The sequence below is a fragment of the Fukomys damarensis genome, unplaced genomic scaffold (genome assembly GCF_012274545.1).
Source record: "Fukomys damarensis isolate Sample0158 unplaced genomic scaffold, DMR_v1.0_HiC HiC_scaffold_32, whole genome shotgun sequence".
NCBI classification, from domain to species: Eukaryota; Metazoa; Chordata; class Mammalia; order Rodentia; family Bathyergidae; genus Fukomys; species Fukomys damarensis.
In genome coordinates, this window is record NW_022900944.1 from 48,254,711 (window position 1) to 48,266,688 (window position 11,978).

At 60.5% G+C, this 11,978-nt stretch overlaps 2 protein-coding genes across 8 annotated transcripts in view; one reads left to right on the forward strand and one right to left on the reverse strand.

The window, feature by feature from the left end:
- The first annotated feature begins 71 nt into the window (after positions 1-71).
- Positions 72-7,234, forward strand: Ctu2 (cytosolic thiouridylase subunit 2). Of its 7 annotated transcripts, none has more exons than XM_019207949.2 (17): positions 74-283; positions 615-689; positions 1,734-1,812; positions 1,983-2,042; positions 2,976-3,036; positions 4,057-4,166; positions 4,367-4,641; positions 4,718-4,853; positions 4,952-5,110; positions 5,385-5,476; positions 5,651-5,754; positions 5,841-5,982; positions 6,060-6,129; positions 6,220-6,278; positions 6,349-6,503; positions 6,878-7,032; positions 7,159-7,234. In XM_019207949.2, the coding sequence occupies exons 1-15, from the start codon at positions 216-218 to the stop codon at positions 6,428-6,430; spliced, it is 1,572 nt and encodes a 523-aa protein (XP_019063494.1). In that variant the 5' UTR covers positions 74-215; the 3' UTR covers positions 6,431-6,503; positions 6,878-7,032; positions 7,159-7,234. The 7 variants fall into 7 exon arrangements, with proteins under 7 accessions (XP_010625836.1, XP_010625838.1, XP_019063494.1 ...); XM_019207950.2 differs by having other exon boundaries at positions 6,349-6,480; XM_033757791.1 differs by having other exon boundaries at positions 7,156-7,231.
- The window catches only part of Piezo1 (piezo type mechanosensitive ion channel component 1), a 47,164-nt gene continuing 41,697 nt past the window's right edge, over positions 6,512-11,978 (reverse strand). The window contains 17 exon segments of the mRNA XM_033757920.1: positions 6,512-7,016; positions 7,091-7,280; positions 7,359-7,438; positions 7,508-7,630; positions 7,708-7,880; positions 7,966-8,058; positions 8,153-8,341; positions 9,239-9,386; positions 9,460-9,618; positions 9,712-9,926; positions 10,012-10,159; positions 10,250-10,358; positions 10,606-10,897; positions 10,973-11,161; positions 11,249-11,507; positions 11,593-11,790; positions 11,894-11,978. The exon segment at positions 11,894-11,978 is cut by the window's right edge and continues 7 nt beyond it. Coding sequence (XP_033613811.1) covers positions 6,767-7,016; positions 7,091-7,280; positions 7,359-7,438; positions 7,508-7,630; positions 7,708-7,880; positions 7,966-8,058; positions 8,153-8,341; positions 9,239-9,386; positions 9,460-9,618; positions 9,712-9,926; positions 10,012-10,159; positions 10,250-10,358; positions 10,606-10,897; positions 10,973-11,161; positions 11,249-11,507; positions 11,593-11,790; positions 11,894-11,978 — 2,900 coding nt within the window. The 3' untranslated portion in view covers positions 6,512-6,766.

Below are 11,978 nucleotides of genomic sequence, written 5' to 3' on the forward strand. Positions count from 1 at the left end.
GTCTAGACCGGCCCGGCCCGCGCGTCACAGCCGCGACGGCGCCGAGCTTACGTCACGTACGGCGCCTCACCCCAACGCGTCTCAGCTGCGCCGACGTCTCTCTGGCGTCACTCGTGCTCGCCCTCTGTCTAGCGTCCCTGCAGCGCCGACGTCGTGGCGTCATTAAAGCGCGCCCCCTACCCTGCTCTGCTGTGGGGACTGCTCGGCTTTCCGACATGTGCCAGGTGGGCGAGGACTACGTGGAGCCGCCGTCCTGTGAGCCCCCGTCGGCGCCCAGCCCCGGGTAGGAGCTCGCGGCTCTCTGAGCTAGGCGGGGCCTCGCTTCAGTCTGCTTCGCGCACTCGGGGCGACCCCGTTCTTCCTCAGTCTTCTATCGCTGACCCTGGGCCGCCCAGAATTTGTTGTCCTGTAGAGGCTTAGGGCCCCAGTTCGCGAGAGCCAGCTTTTCCAGCTGGCACCCTGGCCCTTTTCTCGAAGTTGGCAGTTAGAGAAGGGCATGGGCCTTTTCTGTGGTTCAGCTCAGGGCGGGAAACAGGACCCAGTCCCCGAAGTCACGCGGGTTGGGAAAGCAGCCACCTGTGTTCTTACCCTCCTCTCCTGTCGTGTGTCCAAAGCCGTGGGCAGAAGTGTGTGAAGTGCAAGGTGGGCGAGCCGGTGGTGGTGATCCGAGCTGGAGATGCCTTTTGCAGGTGAGGCTCGGTATTCCTTTTCCGGACGATGCTTGCTTTTCAAAGGGCCATTATTCTAGTATAAGTTCCTCCTGTTGCTCCCACCACCCTATTGAGGAAAGGCAGGTGGAAGTTAAGAGTCTCATGATCCATCCATTCAAGAGCAGCAAGGCCCTCGAGGGAGTTTATGGGCAGAGGTGGAAGTGGGGTGAGGTTTCCAAGTAAAATGGCAGGGAGCAGTATTTGGGGACATCTGGGATGGTAGTCTGTAATTCTTGTGGCCCTTGCCTTATTTTCTTTGTACAATGATTTTTTGTGCGTGTATGTATGATATTGGGCATTGAACCCATAGGCTTCAAACTGAGCTATATCCATCACCCCCTCATAATAATTTCTAAAATTTTTGAAACAGGAGCTTATTAAGTTGCTAAGTTGCCCAGGTTGACCTCGAGCTTGCAGTCCTTTTGCCTTTTTCTCCCTAGTAGCTGGGATTACAGCCAGACACCAGCACACCCAGCTGAATTATGACCATTTGGGAGGGGGGGCTTTTTCAACTAGATTTGTAGCTCACATTTTAAAATTGGTCTCCAGGAATCTTGGATTTTGCTTACTAAAGCATTCTTTTAAAAGAGAAGAAGAAAAAACAGTGGGTAATTGAAGAGATTGTTATCCAGCTGGAAGTTCTGAATCTGTGGTTTCAGGAGGACCCCAGGCCTCGGTGTTGGCTTGAGCTTCTTGGCTTCTCTGTCCAGGTGGCTAGCACCTAGTTTCTGGTGGGCAGGCCTGGAGGCCCAGCTCTGCAGCCTATTTAGCACTTCCTCTACCCGAGGGTGGTGCTGCTGCCTGGCATGGGGCAAGGAGGGTCTCAAGTCATCAATCAGCACCTTAATGGACACCGGGGCTTCGCCTTACCCCCTAGCAACTGCAGGATGTGAGATGTAGCTCCCGTGCCCTGTGTGCTCACAGCTGGTAGGGCTTCGGGGGACCCCAGAGCTCTGGGGAGCCTGCTCAGCAGTTTTGGCAGAGCCTCTGTGAAGACAACCCAGTCTGGCATTTGTGTTGCAGGGACTGTTTCAAGGCCTTCTATGTCCACAAGTTCAGAGCTATGCTAGGGAAGAACCGGCTCATCTTTCCGGGTGAGAAGGTAGCTGGTGGGGGGCGGCTCCTTCCCCTCTGTTCCTCTCAGCCAGCCTGCTGCCCCTGCCCCTGCCCTCACTCTGTGGCTGAATTGGGTATCTCGGGCTGTCCACACTGTGGGAGGGACATGCTCACATTGAAGACAAGTGTTACTTGCTGGTGTTTCTTCTCCCCCAGGTGCTCTTGGCATGGTCTGGTGGGCCCTCATCCAGCTCCATGGTCTGGCAGGTCCTTGAGGTGCGTCCACCCCACCCCCAGGCTGTGGCTGCTGGGCAGAGCTAGGGTAGGGTCTCCCTTCTCAGCACATGCCCCAGGGACACCCAGGGCACTCTCAGTGTGTACACAGGTCTCCAGGGTGCCAGCTGTGCCCAATTAGCTTTGTCCACTTGCCCACCTTCCAGAGCTCAGTCTCATGCACTGGCCACATGTGATTTGTAGGGACAGGCAGGGAGGGCAGCACATTCATGGAGGGGGCGGATTGAATCAGGTGCTCAAGCTGCAAACCCAGGAGCTACTGGGACGCAAGGGGTTTTCCTGAGGAACTGGGGGCTCTGGGGATCTTGGCACAGGGTAAGGGGAGGCCATGCAGGCTCCCTGCACACTTCCTGTGAGGGTGCAGACTTGGTCATGTGTGGGCAAGGGGTGGGGCTGTCCCTGGGCTGGCACTGTGCATGGTACTTTTGAGCCAGCCTTGCCCACAAGTTCTGCCTGGCTTGTCTTTGAATAGCTTTGTCCAGTAAAAGGCAGGGTCATGTCCCTGGCTGGTTTTCTCTCAATGGTGATTCCGTAAACCTGCCAAAGTGCCGAATAAGGTCCAGCTCAGGACATATACCACCTCCTTATTCCTGGCACAACTCCTCTGCTTTTCAGAGTGGCACCATTGCCCCATTTCTTGTCCCAGGTTGCTGCGGTCTCAGGGATGGACTCCAGGGGCTGGTTTTGAGGTTATGGGGGCCGCTACTTTCCTGGCAGAGGAGACCAATGGCCATGCTTCAGAGTTGGGTCTCTGGGCCTCACCACAGAGCCACCTGGTCCCTGAGGCAGAATGGCCCTGTCTGTTTTGAAGGGAGGGAGGCTCCCTCCTTCCAGGGACTGAAGTCCTGAAACGGCCTGCTGAAAAACACCCTGTGGCTCAGCTAGGGTCTAAGTCCCTGACGTGTCCCACTCTAGGGCCTGAGTCAGGACTCTGCTAAGAGGCTGCGTTTTGTGCCAGCGGTCATCTATGTGGACGGTACGTGTGGCCATCCCTCCTCCTGGCCCTGGTCACTTGGGTGGACCCCACTGAACCACCCAGGTAGAGGTTTGTCCAGGACTGGTGTCTTCCCCATGCTGAGGCTCTGCTGGTGATGTTTCTGAGGGAGCTAGTGTGTGTTCCAGCTTCAAGTGACTATGGGGGCTGGAAGCGTCTGTCCCACCTGGCTCTGCCATCGGGTCCGGGGGCGGAAGAGGGCTGGTGACTAGCCTGGGGTGGGGCTGGGGTGGCATATGTAGCCACTAGGGTAACCACCGATGGCATGTGTGGCACAGCAGATACACAGAGCCCTGTCAGCACATTAGCCAAGTTACCCCAGCAGCTGGGCATTAGATAGCAATTGTTTTTTTCTAAATTCAAACCTGAGGTGCTAGGGTTTGGCTCAGTGAGCACCATGTCTGCCTCACAAGCGCAACGTCTTGAATTCAGTCCTCTATACCAAAAACAAAATGAAACAAAACAAAAACCCCCTCAGTATTCAGATTTAATTGTGTTCTTGGTACTTTGAGATTAATAAGTGTATTTTGGGTTGTAGTTTGGGCACTCTTGTCTCTAAAAAGTTCACCATCCCTGCATTAGGGGGAACCTGTTTCCCAAATCAAGACAGCCCCCCTCCCGGTTGTCTGTATTAGCCTTTTGTTTTGTGGTACTGGGGATTGAACCCAGGACCTTTTATTGAATTACGTCTCTAGCCCTTCCTTCCTTAAAGTTTTTCTTTCCTTTTTTTTTTTTTCATACCGGGGATTGAACTCAGGACAGTGGTACCAATGAGCTAAATCCCTAGCCCTAACATTTTTCATTCTGAAGCAGGTTCCCACTAAGTTGCTAAGCTGTCTGGGATAGGCTAAAACTTGTGATCCTCCTGCCTCAGCCTCCTAGAGTGCTGGGGTTATAGGTGTGCCCTGCCCAGCTCTCATCTTCCAGTAACCACTGCCTTGCGGAGCCCCTCAGCCACCACCCCAAGCCCAAGCCCTGACTCCTTCTTGCCTGGCTTTACAGAGGGCGCAGCCTGCGGCCAGAGCCCAGAGGACAGAGCAAAGACCCTCACCGAGGTGAAACAGGTTTTGCACATTGTCAACTTCCCATGGCATATCGTGGCCCTGGAAGAGGTGGGTAGCCTTCACTTGGCAAAGGGGCTGCCAGTCCAGGGATTTGGCTCAGTAGTTCTGCCACCTGCCTTGCAAGCACAGGGTCCCAAGTTCAATCCCCAGTACCGCACACACACAAAAAAGCATGGGGCTGCCAGGAGGTGACCTGGGGGGTTCCCAGGGCTCAGCCTGGGCCTCACTGCCTGTCTGTGTCCTGGAAGGTGTTCAGCCTGCCGCCATCAGTGCTGCGGTGCTGTCCCCAGGAGCCGGCCGGGACAGAGGATGCCTACAAGGCTGCCGTGGACAGCTTTCTCCAACAGCACCTCGTGCTGGGGGCTGAGGGGGAGGAGGAGCAGCCCTGGCCCCAGAGCCAGGACCCCCACAGTCCCCCAAGCCTTGCCAGGTCCCCCTCTGCCGCCCATACTGAGGCCCTGTGCAGACTGTTTGAATCTGTGAGGACGCTGACGGCCAAGGAAGAGCTTTTGCAGACCCTGCGGTGAGCCTGGGCCTGTACCCCGGCCCCTGCCCCAGCCCTGGCTGCCTCTGTCTGCAACATGGCCTCTGCACCCTAGAAGCCACCTGATCCTGCACGTGGCTCGAGCCCATGGCTACTCCAAGGTGATGACCGGGGACAGCTGCACCCGCCTGGCCATCAAACTCATGACCAACCTGGCCCTGGGCCGAGGGGCCTTCCTCGCCTGGGACACGGTAACGTGGGGTTGTTCCCCCACCCTGCCTGTGGGTCATCCTGGGGTCTCCCGCTGGGGGTGCCTAGACCAACCCCAGCTTGGGGGTGTGGTGGGTAGAACCTCAGCAAAGAGCCCCACCCCCAGGGCTTCTCCGACGAGCGACACGGGGATGTGGTGGTGGTGCGGCCCATGAGGGACTACATGCTGAAGGAGGTGGCCTTCTACAACCGTCTGTTTGCCGTCCCCTCGGTCTTCACACCGGCTGTGGACACTAAGGTGGGCCTTTGGAGTGAGGCACACAGGTGAGGTGGTGGTCTTTCTCCCGTACAGTCAGGAGCTGTGCTGGCCTTTCCGAGCTGATCTGAGGTCCTGGTACCTGCTGTTCACTGCTGGTGCTAACAGGAGGGTCCCCTCGGGTCCTCTGAGGACACCCTGTGCCTCGGAGGGACAGGCTGACCCTTGCTAGTACACTGGCTGCTGTGGGAAGCTAGGCACCCACTCTGGGAGCTGCCCCTCTGTACTGGGCCTGCTGACAGCCCCTTGTCCCTAGGCCCCCGAGAAAGCTAGCATCCACCGGCTGATGGAGGCCTTCATCCTCAGGCTGCAGGCCCAGTTCCCCTCCACAGTCAGCACTGTGTACAGGTAGGGGGTGGGTGTGTGTGTGTGTGTGTGTACAGGTGTGGATGCGCGTGTACAGGTGTGGATGCGCGTGTACAGGTGTGTGTGTGTGTGTGTGTGCACGCGCGCATGCGGGGACCTGGAAGGAGCAGAGCCCTGGCTGGTGGCACCCATGTGACCTGTATCTCCTGTCCTCAGGACAGGCGAGAAGCTGGTCAAGGCGCCCAGGGAGGGCTGTGCGGGAGGGCCCTTGGGCCCCCGCTGCCTCCTCTGCATGTGTACACTTGACATCGACACTGCTGGTTTGTGTTGGACCTCCTTGGGGTGCTGGGGTGGGTGTTGGGGTTCGACAGCCCCAGGGTCCCCCTCAGTCCCTCTCTGCTTGCAGACAGTGCCACGGCTTTTGGGGCTCAGACCTCAAATCTCTCCCAGATGCTGCCGTCCACCCTGCAGGCTGAGGCTGGGATGCCCACAGCGCCCTGCTGTGCTGTAGGCGAGAACCCCAGCTGTTGTTGGAAGGCCTGCCGGAGGTGAGTCCTGCTGGGGACAGGAGTGGCTTGGGCTGGGGCCCCACAGTGCAGACACACAAGTCCAGTTCTCTCCCCAGAGAGGATACCACCCAGGCCCAGGTCACCCAGCAGCTGTGCTATGGCTGTCGGGGGAACATGAGGGACCTGGTGAGTGTGGCTGCCCTCCCCTCCCCTCAGAGGCAGTGGGGTGCTATGCTTGGGCTCTGCTGCCCCTCACCTGGCTGGCTTCTTTTGCAGCCCTCGCTGGATCCCTTGCCCCCCTACATCCTGGCCGAGGCCCAGCTCCGCAGCCAGAGGTACCGGGCCTGTCTTGGGGGCGTCCTGGGTGGGTGCCACGGGGCTGGTTCCCACCCACTTTCCCCGCAGGGCCCAGGTCATGCAGGAGATCCAGGAGTATCTGATCGAGGACAGCGGTGACGAGGTTGAGACTGCGACCGCTCAGAGCTGAGCCCAGGACATGTTGTGGCCCATGTGGGCCACTCTCACCCCTGCTGGAAGGCAAGGCTGCAGGGCTGGCACGGGTTTGTCCATTTGTATAAATAAAAAGGTTTTAATTAGAAAACTCTACAGTACGTGTAAGGCGGGTCGGGGTCCAGGCCCGTGTGGCCGCACTGGGCGCGTGAGGCCCACGGGGTGCAGTGTCCTTCTGACAGCAGCATCAGGGTTCAGGTAGGCCAGGGAGGACTCGTGGCAGCTGGGGCCTGGCCTGAGACATGCCACCTACACTGGGGGCCGTGCTGCCCACAGACAGCTCCTTCATTCCCGGTGCCGAGGAGCCAGGCTCTTACTCCTTTTCACGTGTCCACTTGATCATGGTCTCTGGCGAGCGGTACAGGAAGATGAGCTTGGCGTACAGCTCCTCCTCCAGCTCCAGCTCCTGCGTCTCCCGCACCAGGAAGATGTCCTGGCACAGCTTGAGGATGCGGTCCACACAGGGCAGCTCCTCAAACATGATGGAGTGCGAGATCTCGCTGAAGAAGCTACGCACAAACTTGCCGATGACCAGCACGATGGACACGTACAGTCCCATGATGCTGTAAAGGGGCGGAGGTGAGGCCCAGTGTGGCTGGACCCCCTTCCGCAGGGTGCCCCCTGGCCCCACACTCACCCGTAGCCGGCCAGGAAGCCCAGGCTGGGAGGGCTGACCTTGTCACTGAAGATGACCATGGGCAGCAGGTTGCAGTTGGTGCGGCAGTCCTGCAGCTCGATGACCCACCACTCCAGGAAGCCTGCAGCTCCCGAGCCCACCTGTTCCCTCCGCAGCTGGATGCGCACTCCCAGGTAGTCGGCCTCCTCGTCTGGGCACAGACGGGGGTCAGAGCCTGACCCTCCCCAGCCTGAGCTCCCATCCCCAGTTCCCAGACCTGTATACTCACTAGGCTGCAGCTGCTTCACGGGGCTGGCTTCAGGCCCATTGGGGGCGCGGATGTACTTGGGGAAGAGGTGGGGGATGACCCTGTGGGGCGGGTGGGCAGGTCAGGCCTGGCCTCACTCCCACCTGGCACCCCGTAACCCCCCCACTCACACAGACTGGTCCGAGGTGCCCTCCAGCAGGCGGGCCAGCAGCCGCCGTGCCGTGCTGTTGGGGGCCAGCTCCAGCGTGTGCTTCTCGTTGGTGTACTCCACGGTGCTGCCCTTGGCCAGGTCCCTGCAGGCGGGCAGGCAGTGGGCAGAGCGTGACCCACTGTGGGCCCGGCCCACCCCCAGGCCCTGCGCAGGACCCACCTCTGGAAGTTCCAGGTGAAGCGCAGAGTGATGTCTGCTGTGCCGTTGTACAGCTCCCGCTTCATCTGTGCCCGGCTCGGGGGGCTGATGCGCCACAGCGCCCCAGAGCTGCCCTCGATCTGCGCGGTGACGATGTCCTCGGGGCTGTACTGGCTGATGAACTGCATGGCCAGCTGTGGGGGTGGCGTGTGCCTCAGTGGGGTGCTGCCCACCGCTGCCACCCATACCACCCCGGCCAGGCTGCGGCAGGCTCCTCACTGGGTAGGGGTCGAACTGCTGGCATAGCTCCTCATAGGCCTCAGGCGTGAAGGGCTCGATGGATGGCTGCTGGGCGCTCATGGTGAACAGGGGCTGGGGCCGGGACTCTGTGAGCGGGGCTGGGAGACCCAGGCCAGCCGCACCCCTCTCCCCACCTGCTCTGCTTCCCCGTGGGCAGGCCACTCACCTCATAGCCACCCAGCTTGAGGGTGACAGTGACGTCGATGGGCTGGTTGACAACACCAACCACGGAACGTACCAGGGACATGAAGAGCAGCGGGAACCAGATGATAGCAATGAGGAAGAGGATGATGAGGCCGCCCATGCCGTACTTGACGATCTTCTTCTTCTTCTGCCCCTTTGGCTGCGGGTATTTCTGGAAAACCAGACGCAGGTCACATCCTGGCCCCTCGGGCTGCATCTGTGCGTCCTGGCCTGACTTGGCACAAAGCTGTGCTGTGGCCACCTCCCCCTTCGAGGGTGAACGCCAGACCCTGCTCATGCAGAGCCAGCTAGCAGGACTGCCCTGCAGCAACCAGAAAACACCAAACTCGGCCCGCAGCAGAGTGCTTGGGGCCTAAGCAAATGATTCTCTGGAGGAGCCGTGCATGAGCAGGTGCTCACTTCCACACGGCCACCAGAGCAGCTGGCCCACCCACTTGAGCTGCACCCAGCCTAGGATGGCAGAGCTGCTGGCAGGAATGTAAGAGGCTAGAGCTGCATGCGCCCAGCTACCTGGGAGGCTGAAGCAGGAGGATCATAAGCACAAGGCCAAAGACCCTGCCTCAAAAGGGAGTGGGGCTGGGCCACAGCTCAGTGCCCCCTGGGTTCAGTCCCCAGTGCAGCCAGTAAAGAGTGGTGTGACTGCTGGGCCAGCAGACTCGTCCATACATCGCTGCTGTGCAGGGTGGGGAGCAGCCCAGCAGCAGAGGTGGCACTGGGCTGCGCAGGCTTCTGCACACACTGCAGCGGCATTCAGCTGGACAGGAGCGATGCTGACAGCTGTGGTTTGGAGAGCAGCCAGAGCACAAGCAGTGTGACGGGCAAACCAAAGGCTAGAACCGGCCAGGGGCTGGCGGGAAGAGGGAAGTGGCCCCAAGGTGACTAATGATGGCCACGGTGAGAGCTACTTGGTTACACACTCCATACAGGTGAGGTGCACCGAAGGAGAAAAATAGCTGACAGTGTCCAGTGTCTGCTTTCCCCTCACTGTCCCCTTCGGTGCCCTGTCCAGTGGGCCCCTGGGGAGTGGCACCCTCCCCTCTCCAGGCACCTTCTCTGTCTCGCGGCTGCACTTGATGATGAAGATGTTGGCATAGATGTCCTCTACACACATCCAGTTGGAGAGGGACAGGGTGGTATCTGTCCACACCCAGTCCATGACAGCCCGCAGCTCCACCAAGAAGGGCACCAGCCGGAACCTGCAAAGCCAGGGTCGTCAGGGGCTCCGCCTCCACTGCGCGGGCAGCTGGGACCCAGGCAGAGCACACTCACCCCTGGAAGAGGAAGAGGTTCAGGTGGTTGTACTTCTTGGTGAGGAAGTTGCCAAGGATGCGTGTTGGGTAGCCGCAGCGGATCTGGTAGGCAGACAGGGCGAAGTAGATGCACTTCACAAAGTACCACAGCTGGGCCACTGCATTCTGGCTGAACATCCTGGGGTGGGATGGCAGTTGGGGACCCTGTCAGCAACAGTGCCGGCCCTGATCCAGCTGTGTGGCGCATAGGAGGGCTGGCGCATATGCCCACCTCTCGGTGACGGCCGGCAGAATGAAGAACATCCAGAGGTGGATGGCTACCACCAGCACCACCTGGAAGGCCAGCTTGCCCAGCACGGTCTTGCGCAGGTAGAGGGCGCGGTCCACCACCATGGTGCTGAACTGGATCAGCAGCATGACCAGGAAGGCCTCTGGCACCCTGTCGTCTGACAGGGAGGATGTGATGTCGGTGGCTGCCGAATGCTTCTGCAGGCGAGAGCACAGATGAGGGGCGGGGCTGGGCCCCGGGGCGACTGGGTTGCACCTGCTACAGAGCCCCAGCCTGGCTCACCCCAAAGGCCCAGAAGCCAAAGATGATGATGATGAAATCGACGACGTCGGCCAGGAACATGAGCGCGTACACGTCGGTGGCTGCCCGGTACTTGGTGTGTAGAATATCGTGGAAGAAGCACCGCAGGGGCTGGTAAATGCTTTGGGCCCTGTGGGCAAGCAGGCAGACAGGCTCCCTGGGTGCCTGGCCTTGGGGCCTCCCTCCTTGCCCATAGCCACCCCTAGGCCCCATCACTCACAGCGACAGGAAGAAGCCCTGCAGCTGGCGCCCTGCTGCCTTCATTCGTTGTTGGCAGCGGCTTGGCCTCTTTCTCCTGGCTGCCTGCCTCTCCTCCCCGTCCCCAGCTCCTGTGGGGAGAAGCTGCTGACAGCCCGCCTGGGTCTGGCTGTTCCCTCTGTGGGAGCCAGCATGGTGCCCCCAACCTCTCCTGCCTGCTCTCCCAGGACAGAAGCGAGGCAGGGCCTGTGGCAGTGTGAAGGCACTGGTGGGCTCCCCGCTGCTTCCAGGAGCCAGGAAGTCCCTAGCCTGCCCCTCTACCTCCCAGTAAAATGGCAGGGGCAACCAGAGTCTGAGACTGAGTGAGCGCCGCTTTACCAAGGGCTGCTGCTCCTGCAGGTCCTGCACTCCCCTTCTTCCTCCTGAAACGCAGGCTGATGTGCCTCGTGTCCTGGGGCTGGAGGGCCACTTGAGGCTCCGGGGCCCTATGCCTGGACCTGACCCTCACGTCCTCCAGGACATGGTCCTGGGTGGTGGCCCGAGTCACGCCCAGCCCCTCCTGCTGTGCTGTGTCTGCCTCGGTCTGCTCCTCAGTGCTGGAGTCCTTCCTGCCGCTCCCTTGGTTCTGCATGGAGAGCCGGTCCTCCTCGTGGTCCCAGAGGCCATAGCACTGCAGAAGGGCCGGGGCAGTGAGGCAGGGCCCAGGATCTGGTCTCTCCCCGGGGCCACACAGCACGGTGCTCACCAGCAGTTGGGAGCGGTGGAAGAAGAGCGCCATGAGCTGCACCAGGTCGTACTTGATGTAGCTGTCGCTCTTCTCCAGCCCTAGGATGCGTGGTGGGAAGTAGGGCTTGTTCTCGTTACGCCGCAGCACCGTATGGCTGTTCCAGGGGAAGAAGCCAAACTGGAACAGGTATTTGGTGACCACGGTGACCTGCAGGGGAAGCTGGTGACTGCTGAGGTTTGCGGGCAGGTGGTGGGCACAAGCTGAGCCCCAGTGCACCCAGCTGCCTGAGCCTACCTCTGTAAAGACGATCGCTGTCATCCAGAAGCGCTTGCTGGGCCTGGGGATGGACAACATGGCCCACAGGAAGACGAGCACCGGCAACACCAGCGAGGTGGCCGAGGCAGTGACCATGTGGTTGAGGATGATGACGAAGTAGCAGAGCAGCTCCGAGTGGGCGGCCACACACTGGTACGCGGCTCGCAGCAGCCTCAGCGCCCGGCCCTGCTGGGCTGCGAAGTCCTCAGCGGCCTCCAGCTCCTGGATGTGCAGGCGCCTGTGGGGACCCGGCTGGGTGTGTAGCCTGCCTGCCACCACAGTCACAGAGGGCTGCCCTAGCGCCCGCCCTGCCCATCCCACACCTGTGGCTCAGCAGCTCGCTGGCTGTGCGTGTCCTCCTCGGGGCTGGAAGCTCCTGTGAGCCTCGCAGCGAGGCCTCGGCCTCCAGGTCCTCAGCCTCTGCTATGATCTCCTCGCTGCCGCTGCGGGTGTTGTAGCCCGTGCTCAGCGGGCTGCTGGTGTCCGTCGTGCAGCTCAGGGGCTCCTCAGCCCCCAGCCCACTGTGGGGGGGAAGCGGCTTAGTGATGGCACAGAGGTGTCCCTGAGCGGGACAGTGAGGGACAGGCTCGCCGGGCTCACGGGCAGGGAGGGGCGTGCACCTGCCTGGAAGCAGTGCTGGGTCCGTCTCGGGCCTCCTGGGGGCCTGGCAGCGTGGCCTGGGTCTCCTCGTTGTACAGCTGGTCCAGCA